Consider the following 24,913-nt stretch of genomic DNA (forward strand, 5'->3'; position numbering starts at 1 on the left):
TGGGTATAATGATGGGCAGTTCATGGGTTTCTCTTATTGGGATTAATTCCTGTCTTAAATCTAGGATAATAATTCTCCTAGGCCTGCTTTCACAACAGGTTTATTCTGGAATAAGAGCACTGAAGGAAATAATGCAGGATGTGACAAAAGAACCCCACATCCTTGTATTGCCAGTGCTTACCACAGCGCCTGACACACAAATAAACATTCTAGCTACCATTTTCTCGGTTCTTATGTGAGCTGGTGCAGCGGCAGCCATTTTATTTAATCCTTATAGGAATTCTGTGAGGTTTTACAAATGAGAAGAATTAGGTTCAGAGATGTTAATCAACTTGCTAGGAAGTAGAAGGGAAAACCCAGTCTCTGTTGAATATAATGGAATCTTTTTAAAGGCAACATTCAGGAATACAGGTTGTAGCAATTCTGTGTAGAAGACTTACCTATTTTTTCCGCTTTAGGCTGAAGTCACTCCCCCATATCTAAACTTTCATATAATTTCCTGCAAATTAAGCTTTTTTATGTCAACAAAGACCAGCTAAAGGGTAATTTTGTGGTAACTCCTCTTTTCCTATTTTTTTTTTTTTTCTGAGACAGAGTCTCACTCTGTTGCCCAGGCTAGAGTGCTGTAGTGTCACCCTCACTCACAGCAACTCAAACTCCTGGGCTCAAGCGATCCTCCTGCCTCAGCCTCCCTAGTTGCTGAAACTACAGGTACATGCCACCATGCCCAGCTAATTTTTTCTATTTTTAGTAGAGATGGGGTCTCACTCTTGCTCAGGCTGGTCTCGAATTCCTGAGCTCAAGGCATCCTCCCGCCTCGGCCTCCCAGAGTGCTGGGATTGCAGGTGTGAGCCACTGCGCCCGGCCTACCCCTCGTTTCCTTAAAGGTATCCGTTAAAGTTGCCTTTGGACTTCAATGATCTGTTCCTTTAACCTTTCTTAATCTGACCCTTATTTCTTCCTTTTTTTTCCCCAGCATCCATTTCTCATGTTCATCTTGGGATCCTGCCCATTTTCCCCCACAACCCTCTTAAACGATGCAAAAACCAAGAACAAGCACATTTCCTCTGGTGGACGTGTGACTGGTCCAGGGTGGCTGCAGGGATTTATTTCCCAGCTCTCACAACTTCACATTCCTGTTGCAGCATCTCTGATGATGTGATTTATGGGTCTTGCCTTTCCCTTCCATGGGCCCTGCCTCCCTCCCCTCCAGGTGAACTCCGTGCCAGCAGTCCTCTCCACCCTGCCAACAGTGTTTCTGACTCCACCCAGAGTAGCATTATGTGCTCCGCGTAAGGTCCTCACACTCCAGTTATGGACCGCAGGTGGCTGCTCTTGTCGGCTCTGTGGTTTTTGATGACACTTCTCTGTGAACTTGGGCCTAGAGCTCAGGAGCAGGTTGCAGGGGAGATGAATGCTGGCTCTGTGTTATTAGCTGGCCTCGAATTCCACAGTGCCTGTCCTCCTCCACTCCCTCCAGCCCCGTGGCCTGCCTGCACCTTCTCTCCTCCCTGGTCACTCATTCCTGGAGTGTCATGGTGTTGGGAAAAGAACATGGCCACGTACTCACGATTGAGTGGCAACTTGACCAAGTAGCGGCTGTCTCACTCTACTTAACCTCTCTGAGCCTCTGTTTCCTCATCTGTAGAATGAGTATAATGATAGCTAGCTCACAGGTTTCTTTTGTTGGAATGAGAGATCTAATTCCTGTCTCATGGTAGTATTTATTTAATTAATTAATTTATTTATTTAATTTTAGCGTATTATGGTGGTACAAGTGTTAAGGTTACATATATTGCCCATGCTCCCCTCCCCCGAGTAAGAGCTTCAATGAAGCGTGTCCATTCCCCCAAACGTTGCACATCTTACTCGTCGTGGTTGTATATACACCTCCCTCCTCCCCCCTCCCACCCTCCCGACACCCGATAAATGTTACTCCTATATGTCCACTTAGGTGTTGCTCCGTTAATACCAATTTGCTGGTGAGTACATGGGGTGCTGGTTTTTCCATTCTTGAGATACTTCACTTAGTAGAATGGGTTCCAGCTGTATCCAGGAATATACAAGAGGTGCTATATCACATGGTAGTATTTAGTATTAACATACTCTCTTCTCTTTCACTGGGCGATTCTGTGTTGGGAAGGAGTTCACGTGTGATCAGTAGGGGAATGATATCAGCATAGCATGGGAGTCACATTGGCTCATGTATGATTTTTTTCCCCCAGCATGTGAATGCTTGGTGCCACCAAGTGAGAACATCTGGATGAAGCAGCTGAAGGGGACGTTCAAGGGACATGGGTGTACCCAGTCAGTGCCCATCCACCCCTTGCTTTTTTCCCTGGCTCTGCTTGGTCACACGCCCCAGCTCAGAAGTGCTTTCGTACAGTTCTCTCTGGGCTTTGTGTGTTCTGCTCTATGTGTGTAACTCAGCAGCCTCAACCTTCCCTTCCATACCCTCATTATGCAGGTGTGTGTTTATTAGGATTGCGGCTGTTTCTGTTAGTGCTTTTGATAAAAATGGCATATGCTTTTAAGTGATCTGCCCCAAACATGTATGTCCTATAAGCCCTGTTACGTTAGTGATTTTGCAGAACACTGTTTTTTGAACATAGTAGTATAGTAGAGATATTTGGTTTTGTTTTCTACCTTCCATCTGTTTCTTTTTTTCTTTTTTTTTTTTGTACAAATTTATGGGCACAAGTGCAATTTTGTTACATGCACAGATTGCACAGTGGGGTGCAATCTGTGAGTGAGGGCTTTTAGGGTATTACTCAAATAACATACAAGGGCTGTCCAGAAAGTATCCAGCTATGTAATATGTTCTCGTTATCTTAACAATGGCTGGATACTTTCCAGATAGCCCCCATACATTATACCCATATTGTACTCATTAACTAATTTCTCATCATCCATCCTCCCGCCCTTCCAAGTGTCCATTGTCTGTCATTCTGTTCTGTACATCCATGTGTACACATTTTTTAGCCCACTTGAGTGAGAATCTGCAATATTTAACTTTCTGTGCCTGCTTGTTTTACTTTAAATAATGGCCTAGTTCCATCCATGTTGTTGCAAAAAGACATGATTTTATTCCATCTGGTTTTTTGTATTTGTCTTCATTTCATGGAACCAAAACCTTTGGCCTGGACCAGGCGAGGACCTAGAGGTGACAGAAGAGATTTCAGGCAGACATGTGCTGTGACTGTCTTTACATCATCTCCCACCTCAACTATTGCAAGAGAGACCTGACTGGTCTCTGCTTCTGTTCTTAACCCCACATAGTCAATTATTGACATAGCATTCAGAGTAAACCTTTAAAAATGAAAATCAGATGTCTTTGCTTTAAAAATTCTAAAATGGTTTTGTGCAAAATTCAGGATTGAGCAAATGAGTAACTATATAGATACTGTGGGGAGCCAGGGTTCTCACTATGAATGGAGGAGAAACAAACATGGGATGGGGTAGGTGAAGAAGAACCCAGTGGTGTTGAATTAGAATTAAACGTTTCAGTGTAAATTCAGTTACAAAAAAACACTATTTCCTAGTTTCATCTGCTATAAGGGCCTAGAAGCAGTGACAATCCAGGAACAGTGAGCACATCTAGCACCCAAATCTTGGTTTTAAAATTCCTTTACCCATTTAAAGGAACCCAGAGCTCTTTGCAGAAATGGCCAGTTGAGAGTTAGGGCAGAGAAAGTACAAGGTAATCCTGGAACCTCTTGTGCCAGGATGTACAGGAATGCCCAGAAACTGAGGGGAACATGTCAAAAGGACACAGGAGCTAGTTTGACAGGGACCATTTGAGCATCAAAATGAATAACAGTGATGGATTATAAATAACAATGGATTTCGTGAGTCCATGTTGGTACCAAAAAAAAACAAAGGGAAAGCTCTTCTTAGTAGCCAAATGCCATCTAATATATGTAAAGGGAAGGATAACATTGGGAAAAAAAATCTTCATTTTGTAACCAAGGTTGAAGTATTGGATTCATCACTGGGTGAAAGTTAGTTATAGGACACGATATCTACATAGTTGCCAACAGAGTCTGCACAGACTTATTTCATAGGGAAAAGGCACTTTTATGGAGAGGGGCCTGGCAGAGAGCACCTTCACTTAAGGGATCACTGCAGGTGACTTCACCAGCCAGGGGGAAACTGTCATTCAGTGTCACCTGGGGTGATGTCCTAAGGAGGACCCACAGCCCTTCCTTGGGATTCCTGCCAGCAGTGCAGAACCTGGATGGGAGCATGGGGAAACAATCGGACACAAATCAAGAGACATTGCACAGAAGGAGCTGTGCTCACCTTGCATGTTAGAGCCATGAATGACAAAGGCTTTGAAACTGCTCTGGGATAAGCAACTAAAAGCAGTGTGGAGAGCAAGATTGTATCCCGATTGGAGAAAAAGATAGTTTAGGAAATCTGAAATAGGTAACAGTTTACACTAGGTATTTTTTTTAATTTTATCATTGCGCTGGGTTATTTATCAGATTGCCCTTGCCCTTAGAACTGTAGTCTGCAATACTGGTCTGTGACCTGTTAGAAACCAGGCTGCACAGCTGGGGTGAGCAGCAAAGCTTCATCTGTATTTACAGCCGCTCCCCATCATTGTATCACCGCTTGGGCTCCGCCTCCTGTCAGGTCAGCAGCAGCACTGGATTCTCGTAGGAGCGTGAGCCCTACTGTAAATTGCACAGGAGAGGGATCTAGGTTGCGCTTAAATCCTACCAAACCCATCCATCCCCCCAACTCCAATCCATAGAAAAACTATCTTCCATGAAACCAGTCCCTGGTGCCAAAAAGGTTGGGGACCGCTGCCTCAAAAGATACATACTTCAGAGAGTAAAGGATCATGATCTCTGCAACAGACCCTTAAGGAGTTCAGAGAAAAAAAGAATGTATATATTATGTACGCATATATATGTGTGTGTGTAATATAGAGAGAGGGTAAGTGTTTGAATCTGAGTGCCAGCTAGGTGGGATTTCGTAATATTCTCATAATCTTTTGGTAGGTCTGGAAAAACTTTTCAAAATCATTTAATTTTTTAAAAAATGAGGTAGATACAACAAAATGTCAATCTCTCTTTAAACTTTTAGGTATGTGGTATATCTTCTGTGTGTTTGAATTAAATCTTCGAATACAAAAATTTTTTAAATTTAGATACATTTAGTACTTATTTTTTCATCTTAACATACCATTGAGTTCTTCCGATGCCTCTTTTCCCCTGGTATGCAGATCATGGAAACTTTATTTCTTGTGCAGTTGTTGTTAGGTTTTACATTGGAATTATGTGAGTTCTTTTGTGTGGTATACACATCTTGTGCCAAGGGGCTGAGTTGCCACCGCAGGACACCCTTGAAGCTGCTACTTGGTTGTCTAGTCCGTTTGTTCTTCTGGGTGTAATCCTGGCTTCGTGGTTCCTTGTGGCTGTCAGCTCAGGTGGCTTTCACTTCTGCTCCTGCACTTAGCAGGCTGTATCATTTACAGCATCGTTCTTAACTGAATTAAATGAGCCTTATAGGTTCCTTTCTAAGGCTTGCGGGCTTGGTGGTTTTCTCTTTGGCTGTGTGACCACGAGGTCCCACATGCTGTACCCATGCAGTTGGTAGGTACAAGCTATTCATTTTTCCCTCCATCATTGAAAGCAGTGCTGTGTCTGATCTGTTAGATTCGTAAGGGCAAACTCTTCATTCTAAAACGCCCAGCTGTTGTTTGTTGCTTCATTGTTGCAATGGAGATAGGTAGTGAAGTATGTGGGACTTCTTGGAACTCATTTAGACATTTGATCTGAGCAAAGGAGCAGGTGTCAGCCTTGAAGTGTTCTCTTTAAAAGCCAGGCTTAGCTGTGGAAAAAAGAGACCTGGTGAACGAACTTGATTTAAAGGGAAAAAAAAAATTCTTTCAATTCCATTTTTTAGTTTGGGCCACAGAGTACTTATATTTTCTTGCTGGTTTAAAGCACTTATTTGCCTTGGAGTCAGTTCCCACAAAGGAAAAGTGAAGGCTGTATGGATAATTCAAGACTCCCAGAATATATTTTTTTGCTTTTGCTTGGGTTGAAGTTGCTGGGAAGAGGAGAGGAATTTGTTCTTTTTAAAAAAGAGAAATTATTCTGAGATTCTTGCAGTTTTACTCTATATTATGATGCTTAGAAGTTATGAGTATTTGGCAAGAAAGAATCCTTTGGGGCAAATGTCATTCAGTCTTATGTTGGGGTCAAAGGTACTTTAAACAGATTCAGACCTGTTTGATCCTTCTGAGTACTTGTTTCTGTTCTGTGTGTATTTTCAGAGCAGGCTACTATCCATCTCTTCCTCTCTGTCCCACGTATTCAGGGACCTGTTTGTATGATTATTCTCATTGGACTTGAGCATTTATAGTAGTTTTCAAATATTTTGGCAACCTTCAAATACAGTCAGAACTTTTAAGTTCAATGCTTTATAGTTTGTATTATGATCTGCTTAAATCTGGTATGTGTAAATGTCTGTATAATTTCCATGAAAGTGAATTGGAATGGATTTTTTTTCTGAATGGAAACATTTTGCAAACTCTTAAAATGGTAGTAGGTAGATGCTAATGATTGTCATTGATGTAATCATTATTGCATTGTTTTCCCTTTCTTTGTCTCTCCCAGAACAGCAACCCCTGTATTTACTGTTCCTCTTGAAGAAATCCTCCTGTCTCATTCCTGCTCATCCTACCGTCTCTGATCCAGTGTTTTTCAATAGACCTGTGCCTGTTGCCTCCTTTTTCTTGTGTTTGGAGGGTAAAGGTGGAGGCCTGAGTTGATATCCCAGCTCTGCAGCCCACTAGCCACAAGATCTCAGTGCCTCACCTTCCTCATCTTTAAGATGGGGGTAAAAGTACACAGCAGGTGCTACTAGTGCCCTCCTGCCATCTGCCCCCTCTTCAGTCTCTGCAGTGCGCCAGTGACTTCAGCTTAGCATCTCTTCCATTGAGAAGTTCCTCTGAAGTCCTCCCAGCCAGTTGAGTAGAATTTTCTATTCGCGTGTTTGTTAAACTTGTGGTTTCGATGAGTTTCATTAACTCCTTCAGGCGGCCTGATTCCTGCGCTGCTCACAGCACTTAAATGTGGAAGCCAAGCAGCAAGCTCCTTCCCTCGGCAGCATCCTGGGAGGGAGGGTGGATGTGTTTGTCCAAAGGTGGCCAGGGACTGCGGAAACCTAGCAGCTCTTTAGGTGTAGGCCCTCCTAACAGCCCAGCATTAGTAATGCATGAGAACAACAGATGGCCTATTAAAAGAGAGAAGAACAACAGAATAAAAAGAGGAGAGAGAGAAAGGAGGACAATAGCAAAAGTAAACCAAAGGCCCTCCTGCTGCAGTGGGACAAGCATGGAAGTTGTCGCCCTGCTGGTGTCGGCGCCATTGAGAAACCTCTGGCTGGCAAGCCTGCTCTCCCCAGCCTGCGTCCTGTTTCTCTTTAGTCTGTGTTGATCAGATCTAGGCTGCACTAGGCGCCACCGGGCTGCTGCTCAGGGAGAAGGTGTGACCTACACCCCGGCTCCAGGCCAAGGGACCAGGAGTGTGGAACGCCTGCGGTGCAGATTGCTGCTTTAGCAGATGTTTTGGCTACTTCCACGGGGCCCTGTGAGCACACGTTTCCTCCTCGAGATTGTTTGTTATATTTGGCCAGACACACGAATGTCATGCCCACAGCTGCCTCTGTGCTCTCGGCCAGTTGGAAGTGGTGTTGCTTGTGGCATAAACGTGACACTCATTTCTTGCTTTTTGTACAGTCGTAAAAGGCAGTGCGTATCTCACTAAAGCCATTTCCTAGAAGTTACGGTGCACTCGTTGAAGCTGACACACAGTGGTGCAGAGAGTGGACTCTGGCTGGAGGGTCGCACGGGGCTCTGTTTTCTCAGCTGTCCAATTGTGCAGTGATACCTTACGGGGATACTTGAACCTTAATTGAGATGGTATTTATAGTAGTACTTGAAAACATTCAAAGCACCAGACAGATGTTATTTGGTACAGAGTGGCGCGTGAGGTTCAGAGAGACAGACGCGTTCTGCCCACAGAGACTTGAGATAGCAGTAAAGGAGGAGATGAGACGTGTGGGTGTTCGTACCACATGGTGAAAGGTAATTTTCTGCACATCTCTGATGGCTTTAAAATGCTGTGGGAGGTCCGTGGGGAGGAGGCTTCCTGGAGAGGGTGATATGGAGCCATGCTTGGAAAGATGAGGCATTGAGGTGAAGGCGTGGGGGCTCTGGCTTGCAGGTGTTGGAGGGAAGGTCCTCAGGCAGAGGACAAGTGCAAGGAGAGGTGCATCAGGCCTGTCAGAGCCGCAGCAGTCAGAGTGGCGTTGAGCCTCCGTGTGGATTTGTACCCGGGGCAGGGGGCACCCATGAGAAATGTTGAGCCAAGGTAGTGTCAGGATCAGAACCGAGCTTAGGAATGAATAATGAGGTGGTGGTTTAAACTGACAGAGAAGGGAGAGACTGGAAGCCCTCCTAACCAGAAACTACTAGGAAAGTACATGAAGACCTAATCTCTTTACCTCCCAATATTATTTTGAAGAGTAAACGAGACAAAGGGAGAGGAAGTACGTTTGGAGAAGTGAGTCCAGATGGTCTGGGTCCCAAGCTTCCCCACGACAGGGCGGCAGTCGGCCTCCCAGTCAGGCTTGGTGGTCACAGCCTAGAGGAGGCATGTGGCTCCCAGCACCCCGCTGTGCTAGGGCCCTGCCCCCTCTTGCTTCACCCCTCTCTTCGCTCCCTGCCTAGCTCTTGAATTCCTTGACTTTGTTTCCCATTTCTGGCCTGGGAATACCCAGCACCTGGGGCTTATCTATTTCTTTTCCCACATTTGTCCTTGACTCTTTCCAGGTAGCTCTCCCCTTCCCTGCCACCTGGAGGAACCACCTGCTCAGACCACCCCCCCCCCCAATTCCAACAAAGCCTTGGTCCCCAGGATCTCTGCAGGTGGCCTTGCGGAGTGACTGGCCCATCGAAGAATGCTGAAAGAGACTGGGAGTTGGATACAGATTTAGATTATGCTGCTACCATTTCCTAGCTTGGGTAGGGGATTACTGAATGAACTGCTGTGAGCTTTGGTTTCCTCCAGGGTGAAAGGAAGATCAGATCTTTCTCTCTTGCTCTTGCTCTCTGTCTCTCTCTCCATTTGGTTGTGACACTTAACCAAGGTACTGACTTAAAGAGCTGGTTGGTGTGTGGTGAATATTAATTGCCCACTGCCTTTTCTTCTGACCTCCCATTCCAGATGAAGAGCATTCCCTTATGAGTTCCACATGTCCTGCATATCTCTCCCTCTCATTCTCCTCCTTCCTCTACTGCTGCTTGGGGAGAGGTCCTTGAGATCCCGAGATAGAACTTGAAGCACCGTTTCTTATAGAAAGAATGTCATGAAATAGTAACAGTGTTGTTCATGTCCGTGAGTATTTGAACTGATGTTCCCAAGCAAGCAACTCACCGACAACCTTTCCAGAAACCATCCATTTGTAACCCCAGGTCTGCCTGTCCCCTGTGTGTGTCTGCTGTAGCCCTCAAAGGCCTCCGTGGGTGGCTGGCACAGGAAGTCTCTAGCAGTCACACTGGTGCAGGCACAGTGGGAGCTTAGCCCCGAGTCCTATGCCATCCTCACGACTCTATTTTTATAAAATGTAAGAACTCAAGTTTAATGAGATAACAGTCAGAAGGGAAATATCTCACCCATCCCCAACTCATATTTAGGCCATTCCTGGATGGCAAGAACTGCCCCTGTTACAAAGTTCTTTCTGATGTTTGTGACTTTTCAACATGGTCACAGGGCTCCTTCCAGGGCTGCTGCTGAAAAGACCCTTTTTTTTTTTTTTTGTGAGACAGAGTCTCACCCTGTTGCCCAGGCTAGAGTGCTGTCAGCCTGGCTCACAGCAACTTCAAACTCATGGACTCAGGCGATCCTTCTGCTTCAGCCTCCCGAGTAGCTGGGACTACAGGCACGCAGGGCACCATGCCTGGCTAATTTTTTCTATATATTTTTAGTTGGCCAATTAATTTCTTTCTATTTTTAGTAGAGACAGGGTCTCGCTCTTGCTCAGGCTGGTTTCAAACTCCTGACCTTGAGCAATCTCCCGCTTCGGCCTCCCAGAGTGCCAGGATTACAGGCGTGAGCCACCGCGCCTGGCTGAAAAGTCCCTTCTTGATACCTGTGGGCATAAAGGCACCTGCTGAGGAAGACGGGGTACTCGGGGCCTTGCCACGTACCACACCCCCCACCACAAGAATCTGTTCTCCTGACAATGTCCCCATCACTTCCCTATCCTGCCACAGGTATAAAGGCCACCCCGTCCCCAGGGGAAGCTGACTGTCTGAGGCCTTTTATGTGCCAGGGACCAGGGAAGTCCAGCAAGCATCTTCCCACTGCCCCTATCCCCTCTCTACAGGGTGGGAAGGAAGAACGGTGGGCATGCCCCAGTCTTTAAAGTGATGCCAGAATCTGCTCATTACTTCTAGAAAAAAACGTAACACTGAGCAACTAACTACTGGGAACCAGGCCCTATAGTAAGTGCTATAGCAACTGTCTTTTTCCTTTTTTAATTCTTGAGTCACCACAACATCATATCTGCAATGTGGATACACTGTTAATACCATTCCCATTTCGGATAACCCAGGCTTTGGAAGGTTATGTGCGTGACTTCCCTGCCATGAGTCACCAGGGAATGAGTGGCAGAGTCAGGTTTAAATATGACTCATGTCAGAGGCCAGGCGTTGGCCCTCTCCCACGCTGCGTAGGGTGTGGAAGAGAGTGTGCCTGCACTGGGTTCAGCGGCTGGCCCCATGCCTGCGACACCCTCCCCCCTGCGTGTGCCTGGTGGGGACAGGGGAGCAGGACTGGCCCCTTCGCCTGCTGGTGAGCGGGGAGGGCGCGGCCTCTGCTCTGAGCCCCACAGGTCCTATTGGCCAGTTTCCCACTGTGGCACGGAGAGTCTTCTAAGTAGTAAGCTTGACAGACGGAATGGCAGCATCTGCAGGATGATTAGTGTTCAGTTTGCAGAGGACAAAACCGAGTCCCAGAGTCCCTTCCAGAAGAGCAAGTTGACGGCGGAGCCCCGGGAGGGACGCAGGTCTCCCCGTTCCCCGTCCAGCTCCCATCTCCGGCTGGGAGGTTTGTGGTCTTGGCATTCACCTCCCAAATGTAAACTGCTCGGGCTGCAGTTTGGGCTCTTTCCTTCCTTAGAGAAGATGGAAAATTGCTAACTTCCCATCCAGTGACGTATCACCAAGTGTTCCTCCAGCCTCCTCTTCCTCAGGCTAGAGCCCCTCGTCTGTTCATTCCAAAAGGACTCCTTTCCTGCTCCAGCTTCCTGCATCGAGACTCTTTGTCCCTACCCACCCCTAAACCCCCATTTCTCTCGGTCCTTACCCCAAATCAAACCAGCTCTATCCACATTCACCGCCTACATTTTGAGGTCTGGATCTTTTTCTGCTCCCTTTTTCTTCTTATGGTGGTTTCACTTCTTTCAAGAGACTTTTCCACGCTGAGCCCAAGCCACTATCATGACCAGTATTGGTCAAAAAAACTCCAGTACTCAGTTGTAATATGAACTCAGGTGTGTGTTTTCAGTCCTGTCCTCACGAATGTCCCCGTGTCCTGTCCTGGTGCTCCTGACTTGACACTATAAAAAAGTGTGGGGGGAGGGAGGGCAGGCATCCACGTTTCACTCATTTGGAACAATCTGTTTTGCTTCTCAGGTACGCAAATAAGCTGCTTCTCCCCAAGTTCTTTCTCCTGGCGCCAGGCCGCCTTCGTGGACTCTTACTGCTGGGCAGCTGTTCAGCAGAAGGACTCGCTGCACAGCGCTTCTGGAAACCTGCCACTGTGGCTGCACAAGGTAATGGGAGACACTTCCAAATCTGACTTGTTTACTTTGTATTACGCTACGGAAGCAAAGGCCAGGGAGGCTGTGCCAGCACAGATACGTATAGCCGACCAGGGCTGCATCTCAGATCGTAAAACGGTGGCACTTTATAAAGTCAAAAGGAACCTCAGCGATGACTTGGTGGAGGACCTTAGTGTAGCAGATGGGGAAACTGAGATGCTCTTTGGAGTTTAGCTCTGTACCAGTGGCACCTCCTGTGTCTTAGTCACCTTATATGTCGTTAATGGCCCAGCAGGGTGTCTGGCCCATAGTAGGCCCTCAGTACATTTGGAATCTCTGAATGAGTATAGCTAGATAGTGGCAGAAGCTGGATGCACTTGGAGCTTCTCGGCTGGTGCCTTTTCAACCACACACAGGTTCTCTTGTAAAAAGCAAGGACTGGCACAGATTTCAGTTGCTTCTAGCCCATGTGTTTTTGGAGCATCAAGAAGCCTAGTGGTGACTCATTCTGGGGCTGTTGGCTGCAGCACAGTTTTTGGAATAGATTACTTTGCTTTCTGATGGACACAGATTCTGCAAGGAAGGGAAGATACTGCACAAGGGACATTAGTATCCGGGTTCCATGACCCATAGAGAAGAAGTGCCCAAGTCAGGCACTCAGTGGTCAGGCAGTAAGTGTTGCCTGGCATGCCGGGGATGCGTGGAGGCTGGGCAGTGAGGAAGTTAGCCTGGAGTGGGCAAGTGCATGGAGAAGAATATTCTCTGAGTCATGAAGTGACTGCATTCGGTCTTCTCTGTGCTTATGAAAGTAGGACTTTGTTTCAGCCTGTGATTAATTTCAATTTCAAATGGTTTTGTCCATCGTGAAAACAAGTAGAACATTTGTGTTTCTTCTGGTATTCTCATCTGCTGAAGAAGGCATAGCATCTTAGCTTCTGAAAAGCCAAAGGCTGAAGCTTGTTTGATGCTCCCCTGATTTGACCTGCGGCTGGGCACACAGGCAGTATCCTTCTTTGTAAAAGGAACATTTTAAGCTTACTGTGACTCAGGCCTGTTTTCCTTCCTGTTGGTTTATTGCGTGCCATTTGGCACAGGGATGCCCTACCGTGATTCCTTTCTTCATTTAGGTTGAGCTTTTCTCTTGGATTTTCAGCCTTAGCATTATGTGGGTCCTCATCAGCTTTGTGTGGTTTATTTAGTAGCCAGGACAACAAATAATAGGTTCTGCGGTGGGAATGGGCACAGTTCCATAATTGAAACAGCTTTGTAAATCTGAATTCATAATGTTGTAGTTTAAGTCCATTTGTTATAATGCTCTTATGAAAATGCAAAGTTGTAATGAGTCACTGGGCTAGGCATTGATGCACCCACAGAGGAAGAATATACAATCTGGGTTGTCTAAGGTAAGAGTTGGCAGGGATGTTAGCGGATCTGAAACTTTGAGAATAAGAAGAAACTCTTAAGTTTTTGTCCAGATGCATTTTACACATAAGGATATGGGAACCTTAAGAGAGGAAACCCAGGGTCACAGGACTAACTGCCAACCGTGCAGACTGGGACTCTTGGGTCTCTAACTCCCAGCTTATTGCCCTTGTGGTCAAGGAGCAGTGTAGTGAGGAAATGAAGATGACAGCAAGGGATAGTTACCTGGTGTCATTGAGAGGTTAAGAAGTTCTTTCTGGCAGTGGAAGACGAGTTGGTCTGGACCGAAGCGTGGCTGAGCATCAGAGCAGAGCTCTTGCCACATTCACATGGCTGGAGTCAGAACTTGAAGTCAGGACCTGCCGAGCTGGAAGGACCCTGGTCAGCTCCCCAGGCTTTTTGGTTGGGACCCTGAGGCCATACCTTGGCAGTAAGGGGTGATCAGAATTAAACCAGCTCTCATAGGGACTAGAGTCCTGGTTCGAGTCACTGCAATGTAATTAAATGAAGATCTGGGATTACCAGTGTCTCTAGTCTCCCATTTTCTCTGGAGGAAGGTGCCATCATCCAGAGCCTGATGTTCTTGCTCTGATTTTTCAACACTCAACACTCACTACTCAACACTCACTTGGAAATAACCAGGTGTAAAATAAGACCAGGAAAAAAGTCACAAATAGAAACAGACCCATAGGAGATCCAGATAGTAGGTTGATCAGACATGCATTTTAAATAATACTTAACAATACGTTCAAAGAATTATAATAGGGAGGATTTTACAGAGAACTGGAAATAGCATGAAAAAATAAATTGGAAATTCTCAAGCTGGAAACAGTAAGTAACAGAGTCGATTTTAGCTGACGTTGACTGAGGGTCTCCCACATGCTAGAATGTACACTTGGCATCAGAGAGCCACAGTTGCTCACTGTTTAGTGGGAAAACAAAGGTGGAGGACACTGAGAGGGAATAACTAGAAAGCTCCACGGCAAAAGGAGAGTGTGGTTATCACAGAAACCAAGGTTTCGGGTAGCAGTGAGCTCTGTTAAGTGCTGCTGCAGAGAAACCAGTGCAGTTGGGGTGAGACACAGCTTAATGGATTTAATGAAAGCATTAGTGACCCAGCAGGAGTGATTTTAGTGGAAAGCTAGGAACCAGATGGCTGTGGTTGAAGAGTGAATGGGAGGTGAGGAAATGAAGATGACGGCAATAAGCAGTTTCTTCAAAATTGTTTTTTGTTTTTTTTTTCTTTTCAGAATCTCTCTCTTCCTGGTAACCAGAAGAGAGAATAATGAGCTAGGTGGCAGCTGGAGGGGAGGTTTGGGGTCCAGGAAGATTTTGTAATATGAGAGTTTTGAGCATATTCCAGTGGTGTTGGAAATAGGCAGGTAGGGAAGTGGCTGAAGGTGCAGGGCCTGATAGGTACAAAGACAGTGCCTGGTGGGGTGGGTGGCACTTCCCGAGGGAGGCTTGTCCGGCTGGGGAGCAGTGGGTCTTTGATTGCCTAGGAAGGGCAGGGCAGGCTGAGTTGCAGAGGATTCTGCAAACTAAACACATGCATAGGTTAAATGCTGGGGACAGTGGGCGCCATTGCAGGTACCTGAGCTGAGCGGGGTGGACTTGGTGGTTTCAAGAGGTAAGCCTCCGTGATGGTGTGCAGGGGGGCACAGAGCCACTTGGTAGGCACAGAGTGAGGGTTCTGGTCAGGGAGCAGAAAGGAAGAGAAGCGGTTATTTCTGAGAAGGCAAAGAATGCACAGAAAGCAACTCGATGTCTTATTTCTGATTAGAAGATTACACAAAAGGATGGTCCGAGGTGATATCAAATGCCGAGACCAGGGGTCAGCAAACTTTTCTGCAGAGGGCCAGCATTTCGAGTCACACAGTCACTGTCGCAGCCACTCAGTTCTGCAGAGAGAGACCCAATCGGTTGTGGCCAGACTTGGCTCAGGGCCTGCAGTTTGCCGGCCCCTGGTCTAGGGTGGTGGCTGTGGAGGTGATGGGAGGCGGGTAGGTTCAGGGCGTCTCTTCTAAGATGTGGAGCCGGCAAGACGTGCCGATTGGACGTGGGAGGAAGCAGGAGGGATCAGAGCCACGGATGTGGCCGACCTTTCAGGCTCTGCGTGTGTGAGGCCATTTGCTCCTTTTGAAGAAGCCTGGTGAAGAATCAGGTTTTGGAGGAAAACCAGATAGTTCTTCTTGAACAGGCTGAACCAGTGGGCTAGAGGATGCGTCAGGTGGGCAGCGAGATAATGCTGTCTGGAGGTTGCAGGGTGGGTTGGAGCTGCACTGCGGTGGGCTGTCAGAAGATAGTTGGTGTTGAGAGCGCTGTGGGCCTGGGCGGGGTTTCAGGGCGTGAGTGTAGATGGAGCGAGGTCTGAGGGCTGCTCCGGCATGGAGACTTGACGGGATAGGAGGGGTGGGCAGGGGAGACGGGGCCAGGGAGGTGAGGAAAATGAGGTGTGCTGTGTGTGACTGAAAGGCAGGGTGTCCTCTAAAGAAGGCCTGTGTCACCGTAATAATCTGTGTCAAATGCTGCCATCAAGAGACTGAATTCGGTGAGGACTGAGACTTAGATTAACTCTGTGTTTGGGTGGGTTGTCATGGGTTGAATTGTGTCCCCTGAAAGATGTGCAGAAGTCTTAAACCCCTGTACCCTAGAATGCGACCTTATTTGGAAATAGGCTTGTTGTTGCCGATGTAATGAGTTAAGATGAGGTCACCCTGGAGTAGCGTGGGCCCCACATCCAAAATGACTGGGGTCTTCATGAAAAGAAGGAAATTTGGACACAGACAAGCACAGAGGGGAGACACAGTGAAGACACGTGGGGAGAAGACAGCCACATGACCACAGAGGCCTGAACGGAAGTGATGCTGCCCCAAGCTAAGGGCTGCCAGAGGCTGGAAGGGGCAAGGAAGGACCTTCCCCCAGAGACTTCTCAGCACCTCCATGAGAGATGCGACCATGAATGTGGCTTTCCTAGCCAGGCCGGATTCTATAATCGCCGCAGCCCCTTTATTTCCACATTGATCCCCTTTTTCAAGTTTTTCTTTCTCTTTTCTTTTTGTAAAACATAGATAACATAAAATTTACCTTTTTAACCATTTTTAAGTGTGCAGTTCGGTAGCATTAAGTACATTCACACGTTTGTGCAACCATCACCACTGTCCATCTCCTGAACTTCTTCATCATCCCAAACTGGAACTCTATACCTGTTAAACGATAGCTCCCCCTTTCCCCCTGTCCCCCAAACCCGGGCAACTGCCATTCTGTTTGTGTCTCTGTGAACGGGCCTGTTCTAGAGACCTCGTAAGTGGACTCATACGATGTTTGTCCTTTTGTGTGTGGCTTGTTTCACTTGGCACGATGGTTTCAAGGTCCATCCATGTTGTAGTGTATATAAAAATGTCCTTCCTTTTTAAGGCTGAGTAACGTTCCTCGGTCGGTGTGTGTCACGTTGTGTTTATTTGTTGATCAAAGGACACTTGGGTTGCTCGCACCTCCTGGCTATTGTGACTGTTGCTGCCGTGAACGCGTGTCAGCGTCCTTGCTTTCATTTCCTTTGGGTCAGTACCCAGAAGTGGAGTTGCTGGATTGACCTTCAGCGTTAGGAAGGTTTTCCTGTTGGTTTCCTTCTGGCTTCTCCGAGTTGGGCAGACTCATCTCCTTCAGGCTCTTCATCCCTCAGAGGCGGCTCGGAGCGGTCGAGACCTTGTTCAGGGACCCACAGCCAGGTGGTGGGGAGCCCACAGCCTCCTTTGGCTCTCAAATGTGTTCCACATGTGCAAAGTCACAGGTTTAGCTTGCATGGCTTCAGAAGTCTGGATTGTAACTTGGTGAGTTACCAGCTCGGCACAGGGAGGGTCCTTCTAGCAGAAGAGCTGTCCAGCAGGAGGACCCCCTGATGACTCAGGAGGTCCTCAGATCAGCGTGCCTGTGGGCACTTGTTTGCTTCCTGTGTCCATGTCCCTAACCCTTGCTCCTGTTTCATCATGCAAAGCTCAGCTCCATCACTGTTCTGGACACAGCTACGTCATCCCCACCCTCTCCTCATTGCTGCTGTCCTCCCTGTTACCCCCCGCCTTTCATTCAGGACTTTGGTAGCACCTCTACTTTTGCACCATCCCAAGGTGATTTCTCTGTCCTCCTGGATGGCACGTCTGGTGCCTCATTCTCTGCCTTGTCTCCAAGGACGTCCACCTCCGTCCTGTGCCCAACTCGTTCTGAACTTGTTACCTGGAACTAAATCAGGGCATTCCAATCCCTACCATCTCCTGCCCTCTGGGGCCCTCTCCACCACTTCCAGATAAAGCGGAAGCTTGACAGAAGCATGTCCCAGCTTCCCACTGTCGGACCTACTGGAATGCCCACCTGGCAGCCCCGGCCTTTCTCCTTCCCCGCTTATTGTGCTCTGGATCTGCCCCACACGCCTGTGAGCAGGGGCACACCTCATTCCCTGTTTTTCTCCCCTGCATTTTCAACCCTTCCATATCTTCGAGCTCTCTTAACTTTTTAGCATGCTTGTCTCCTCATCTTAGGAAAAGAAACTGCAAAGCACCCTGTCCTTTGACCTGACTGTCATCCTCTCCCTCTCCCCAGTACTGCCATCTGCACTGCTCTGCCCAGGCCACCGGCGAGCTGCCTGTCACTGAGATAGATGAGTTCTCACTGTCCAGGCTTATCTTACTTGGCTTCTCTCTGCCATCCCGTTCTGTCGGCCACCCCCTCCCTCTGCAGATGTTCTCTTGACTCTGCACAAAGCCTCCTTTGCAGGTGCTTTTGCGTTTGTCCGTCCCGGAGAAGTTGGGGTTCCTCGAGGGCTCTCTCTGAGGTCTCCCTTTTCTGTCGTGCTGTAACCCCTCCCTAGATCCGCTCCGGTGTCTCAGCCTCTGCATAGATGCTGTTCACACCCAGGCCTTACCTCCAGCCCAGTCTTCTCCCTGAGCTCCAGGTCCCCCACCCAGCCCCTCTGGCCTCCAGTGCACCTGCTCAAACCTGAGCACGTGCCCCACCCACCCCCGCTGTGACCCCAGCCCAGCTGATGACACCCCCGTCCGCCCTTTCGCACCAGCCAGACATCGGAGTGCCATGTTGACTTTTCCCCTCTCACCCCCACATCTTGCAGTCACCAGGTCCTGTCAGTTCTGCTTTCCTGCGTGGCCCGTGAGCTCTCCTGCTTCCTCCGTGCCCCTCTCTCGGCCGCCATCTCTGCCTCAGGACGCCTGCGGTGTCTCCCAGCGGCTCTGGCTGCTCCATTCCTGCTCCCCTTTTACTCACTTCTGCATAATCGCAGGGTGGCTTATTTTTGCTAATCTGATTCTGTCATTTTCTAACATTCTCCAGTATCCCTAAGAAATGTCTGTATTTATTTTGTAAGAAAACACTATTTTGACTAAAAAGGCAGCCTCCCTCCGGCACCTGTGACCCACCCCAGCCTCAGCTGTAGGCCCAGCCCCACCAGCCCTATGCCCCAGCGACCCTGACCACGCACCTCCCTTGCTTAGAGAGCCTTCCTGCCCCTCCCTCCTCATGTGTCGTTCCTGTCTCAGTGTTAACACCGTTTCCACCGGGGAGCTTCCTCCGGGCCTGCAGGCTGGGGGTTGTTGCCCAGTCAGATCGCTTCAAGGGCCAGGCAGGTCAACGTGAAGCCTTTAGGAATCAGACCGTAGGGGCTGATTGTAGACTGTGTGTCCTGCCCGAAGACAGAGCCCTAAAAATGGGGTGCCAGCCAAGCAAAACATCTGCTGCACCCCACCCCGGTCTGCCATGTTGCTCGGTCATGCATTCCCAGAGCAACTTGTGCTTTTCTTGGACTCCCCCCTGGATATTACTTGCCTTAATTCTACTTAGTTAATTCTTTATTTCTAAGACTGTAAGTTCCATGCAAGCAGAGACCACGCCCACGGTCCCCTGAGACAATGCATAGCCCATAGTGGGTTCTCAAAGCATATATGTGGGAGTGGGGAGAGTAACCGGGTGACTTGTGTGTCCTCCTGCCTAGGACCAGGCATGGTTCCCCAGGAGCATCCTGACTAAGGAAGGAGGAGTAGAGGCACAAGGTTTAATTAAATGCTTCAGAATTCAATTCTGATGCCAGAGTTAAAACCAGGAGACCCCAAGTCCCTCAAATTACTCAATATAATGTTTGAGTGTCTGTGTAGAGAGTTTATGACACTGTTGTGATCGATGGTGTCATTTCTCCCCACAGACGTCTTTTATTTCTTGTCTCTCCTCCTCCCCTTTCCTCTCCCACTCCGTGTTCACCACTGATGGTCTCCGGCCCCGCCGAAGTGTGAGGTCTTTGCCGGAGATCCAGGTACGTTCCAGGGCACCGGCAGGTGGCGCTCTAGGACTGCTTGAGAACAGGCTATTTTTGAGCGTTCTCTGTTCAAGTTCACAATGTAGGCAGCTGTTAGCAAAATTTCTCTCTGAAACAGAAAAGTTGGGTTTTTACTGGGAAAAAAAAAAACAATAAGAACAAAAAAAATTTAACTGTGCAAATTCTTCTTTCTCTCCCATAGATTGACAGAAACTTAGCTGGAGCAGGCCTCTGAGGCTGCCAGACCAGAGGTTTCCAAACGTTAGCATCACCCAAGGAGACTTGTAAAAATAGAGGGTCCTGAGCCCTGTCTAGACCATTAGGTTGGAACCTGTTGGGTTAAGTCCAGGAATAGGGTTTTTATCATTTCCCAGGAGGTTCCAATGGTTTGGGGCCCAGCTTGGGGTCCCTTGTGGGCACTGCTCGTCTAGACCAGTGTTTCTCAGATTCTCTGTGCATGCAGATCACCTGGGGATCTTGTTGAAATCTAGAGTCTGATTCAGTAGGTCTGATGACGACCTGCAATGCTGTGTTTCACACAGATCCCCGGGGGATGATTGAAGTTGCTGGTCTGTGGACCACACCACTCTTTGAGAAGCAAGAATCCAGAGCTGGGCTTGACAAACCATGACACATTTGCTCCGGCCTGATACAGCCCATCACCTGTTTTTATAAAGAAAGCTTTATTGGAACACAGCTACACCTATTCGTTCACACATAGTCTGTGGCTGCTTTTGCCCTGTGATGGTGGAGTTGAACATTTGCAACAGAGAGTATATGGCTCCCAGCGCCTATAATATTTGAGGAATATTATATTCTTCAATATTACGTTTCTGGTCGATCACAGGAAAATGTTTGCCATCCCCTGATCTGGAATACTAACGCCCTCCAAGATGGTCAGGAATTCCTGCTTCACCGCACAGTTCATCCTGTTGCCAGCATATCTGTAGGAAGGCTCTTCCTTGTAACTTGGTTCTAATTCTCTTGGTGGCATCTTTTCCTGCTTCTGTGCACAGAGGCTTTGTTCTCCATCTTCTCGTCTCTAGGTCTCTCCCCATGTTGGGTCTTCTCCCTCCAAGAACGTCACCCAGTATGAAGTGTAGTACCTTGGGTGTCTTCCCTTGGTACAGAATAGAAGGCATACCATCTTTATTTTCTGCCCTCTGTAAGCTGCTTAGGGAGTGTATTAGCTTTTGGGAGGAGCCCTTCACTCTCTTGAGTCCCCCTGTCTAGGACCGTCTGTAAGTGGCTTATTATCTGAACAGCATGTAGCCAGAACAGACACCTTTCCTGCTTCTCTTTATCCCACTTCCCCAACACAGTATGTTCGTGGTTCACCTACTTCCTGCTCTCTGACCATGTCTCCCTGTCTCTTCCAAGATTCTCTTTTTGACCAACCCTTAAGTGTTACAGGGCCACAGGCCCATCCCTGGGTTTCTCCTGCCTTCTCCTTCTCCCCATTCTCCTTGGATGACCTCAGCTGTGCTCTCGGCTTCAACCACATACGTGCTGCCAAATCCTGATCATAAGGCCAGCTGGAGTCCCTCCCTTTATTTTCAGTGGTCCCTGCTACCTGCCGGGATGCTCTTGACTGCAGGTATCCCATGTGCAGAGTTTCGCTCCTCCCTGCTCTGAATCTGGTCCTCCCTGTTTGTTTGCTTCAACTGGTGGTGCCGCCAGCCCGCCCTCACACAAGCTGGAAAAACCCAGCATGACCCTAGTTTCTTCCCTTTTCCCTCCCTCCTTCTTCCCTTTTCCCTCCCACCCGCTCCTTCCGGGTGGGCGCTGGAGCGGATGTCTGTCCCTCTGTCGCACTCAGATGCTCCTTCCCTTCTCTTGCTGCTGCTGCCACCTCTGTTCAGTGCCTAACACGTCCTGCCTCTCTGCTGCAGCGACTCCTGCCCATCCCTCCCCTTCCCAGTGTGCTTCCTTCTCTGCTGCTGTAGCAATTTTCTAAAATAAATTCAATCACTCCCTACACCCGTGGTTTCCCGCCATGTAAAGTATAGGAGTTCGGAGCCTTTGTAATAAGGTCCCTGCCCTGTGTATGAGCTGCCACGACAAATGATCTCAGCAGAAGTTTCTTCTCTCATTGTTCTGAGGTGGTGTAGGTTCTTTCTGTGGGGCTCAGAGGGAGAATCTGTTATGTGTCTGTCTCCCGATTTCTGGTGGTTGCTGGCAATAGTTGATGTTCTTTGGTCAGTGTGTCACTCAGTCTCTGCCTCTGTCATCACATGGCTTCTCCCATGAGTCTCTGTCTTCACATGGCCTTCTTATAAGGACACAAGTCACTGGATTAGTGCCCACTCTGGTATGCCCTCACCTTGTGCTCACTTCAACAATGCATATAATATGACCTCATCTTAACTGATTACATCTGCAGACACCCTGTTTCCAAACAGTTTCTGTATTTTGAGGTTCCACGTCGGGGTGAATTTTGGAGGGACACCATTCTGCCCACACACCCTTCCAGCCTCAGCCTCTTTCTACTTCTCACTTGTCGACTTGCTCATTCACTTCGCTGCTTTGGAGGGGCAAGAATTCACCAGATGGACAAGGAGAATTCCAGGCAGAGGAAAGAGGGCCACAGAGGTTGGGAAATGTGAGCTGAGTCTTGACATAAGGTTTTATTTTGTTTTATTGCTTCACTGTACTTTAAGACCTAGACCAGGTGTTACCTCTTTTATAAAGCTGCTGTGACTTCCTCAGGGACTTTGTTTCCTCAGTACTTAGTTCTTACATTTTTTGTGGCCATCACTTTTCTGTTTTCAGTGTTTCATTACCGGCGTGTTCTCCCCTGGCCTGTGTGATCCCGGGGCAGTGCTCTGCACCTAGTCTGTGGGGGCCATGCGTCCAGCCCCCTGCCTGGCCCAGAGCAGGTGCCCAGGAGAGGTTTTCCCATCTGCATTAATCCCATAAGACAAGGTCACATGCATGTCAGGGCAGGAGTTGCTCAGTCCTATTTGGATGGTTCTTTGGGCTAGATGAGGTGGAAGGGATTTGACATGGAGAGAAGTTGTAGGCAGCCATACCTTCTAGGTTCCTTCCATCTGGAGGTCCTGTTGTTCTAATGACAACCCTTTCCAGAAACAGCACACATTTTTAAGGCAGATAGACTGAAAATTGTGGTTGGAACAGCTACTTGGTTCCACCTTGCTTTGAGGAGTTTCCCTGTGGTTGGAAGAGCTGAATACTAATTTGGACATCATGCAGAATAGCGCAATCATGGCTTTAAGAGATGCTGAGCATCTCAGACTAAACGTAGAGTGGGCGGAACTTTTGAACAAAGCTGTTCCCATCCGCAGATGCAGTCTCAAAGCACCGTAGCTCTTCTACATTGCTTATTTGGTCAAAAGGGTTTTAAAGGCTATAATTTAATGCTTTCTTGGATTCTTTTTTCAATTGAATTGATTTTACTACCCTGTTACAGACTCACTCAAAGTCACCTTTTTATTTTTAATGGCGGTGTGGGGGGGGGGAGTGGAAAAAAGGTTTGACCATGGAGAAAACCAAGAGACGGGATATTCAACTACATTCTTGTAGAGGTGTTCAAGATGCCCTTTTAGGCAAAAAGCAAACACCCAATAGATAATAACTTTAAACATTTGTTTTTCTAATTACAATGACCTGTGCTGAATCATTCTTTGGCACTAATTATTGTACTGCTTGGACATGTTAGAAAATTGCAACAGACTGTAAAACAGTCACTTTTTAATTCTGGGGGACAGTTTGAGGTAAAATGCCATTATTCAAGTTGCTTGGAAACAAAAGTGATTTATAAAGATGTTTCATAAACCCAAGTTAGACATTGTTTTTTTCCCATTGGTTCCCAGAGAAAATGCCTGGCTCTCTTGGTCACGGAAGCAGCACAAACTCTGCGGTGTGCGGTTAATGTGTTTATACTAATGGGCACCCTTCAGAGTGAGCAGGGATTGAGCAAGTGAACATTGCTTCTCCCTACAGCCAGCTATGAATTATGCAGCCAGCATTCAGCTAATCATACCCTGCTGGGTGTGTCATTGTGTAACAGCCCTTTGTAAATTGGGTTAGTAATTTCGAGAAACCCCATCTAGTGCCAGAGCCCCAAAGTAAAGTAGCTGTCTTGGTGAGAGCCTTTTTGAAGTTTCAGAGCCATTTGTGCGTCTCTTTCTCTTTCCTCTGGGGCAGAGATTCCTAATGTGGGTTCATGATAGCATCAGCAGGTCTGCAAACCAGGATAGGGAAATATATGACAGCTCTATTTTTCATTCACTTCTAACTAAAATTTAGCATTAAAAAAGATTATATATGGGAAATCATCCATAGTGGTATTAGCCGTACCTATGAGTTTGTTCACCCATAGAAATCACAAACATTTTGGAATATGGTTTAGTCTTTACTACTTCAAAGTTACAATCGCTAACCATCTCCTAACCATCTGTTAGGAGAACAATTTAATGTGTTATTTAATTTTTTTCTTTATATTTTTAAAATTTTTTCTTTTTATTTTTTTTAATATTCTTTATTTTTTTCATTTCTCTTTTTTTGAAATGACCATGAAGTAAATTTAATATGTTAATAAAGAAGCACATGTAAATTTGTTTTTTAATATTTTGATTATATCAATATGAACCATTTCCTTTGTGACGCTATATGCATTATTTATGCTTTTTTAAAATGTTATTTTTCATGATAAACAAAGTAAGACTAAGGAACTTTTGCAAAACCAAGGAGACTAGGGTGACAAGACAGCTAAATGCAGTGGATATGCTGGATCGGATCTTGGGACAAAAAGAGGACAATAATGGAAAAACTGTTGCAATCCAGATAAAAATCTGGAGTTTATAGTAACGTGCTAATGTTGGTTTCTTAGTCTTGGTAAGTGTATGGGAACATTCTGTATTGTCTCTGCAACTTCTCTGTACATTCAGAATTACAGGCAGGGTCATGGTGTGGGGTCTGCTGCCCATTCCTAGAGACGTTGAGAGTAAGGAGGTTTGTGTCAACTTGAGGCCATTGTGGCCTCTTTCAGTTGTGACTCTGAGGAACTGTGGAGATAGGCCAATCCAAAGGTAAAAAGCAATTTTCCAGAGAAGTAAAGTAATTTGGAGTGTATTGGCATGGCTCTCGGGTCAGAGGTCAGGGGTCATATTCTGCCTCTCCCCAGTTCTGTGATTGCTCTGAACCCCCTCTTCTTCTTCCTCTTTGTGAAATGGAACCACCCACCCACACAGGACTTATCGGGGTCATTGTGAGGACTAAAGGTAGCGTGTGTGCCCACCTAGCTAGCTCTTTCGTTGGCTTACCTGGAATGCTTGAGTGCCTCTGACATGCCAGGCACCATGCTAAGCAATT

The 24,913-nt window shown here is 47.2% G+C and overlaps 1 protein-coding gene across 2 annotated transcripts in view; it reads left to right on the forward strand.

Annotated features, from left to right (window-relative positions):
• PANX1 (pannexin 1) overlaps positions 1 to 24,913 on the forward strand; it is a 51,075-nt gene that overhangs the window by 16,706 nt on the left and 9,456 nt on the right. For both annotated transcript variants that reach the window (XM_076002444.1, XM_076002443.1), the window contains exon 2: positions 11,717 to 11,856. In XM_076002444.1, the coding sequence (XP_075858559.1) occupies positions 11,717 to 11,856 (140 nt within the window). The remainder of the gene's footprint in view (positions 1 to 11,716; positions 11,857 to 24,913) is intronic.

The sequence above is a fragment of the Microcebus murinus genome, chromosome 4 (assembly GCF_040939455.1).
Source record: "Microcebus murinus isolate Inina chromosome 4, M.murinus_Inina_mat1.0, whole genome shotgun sequence".
Taxonomy (NCBI): Eukaryota; Metazoa; Chordata; class Mammalia; order Primates; family Cheirogaleidae; genus Microcebus; species Microcebus murinus.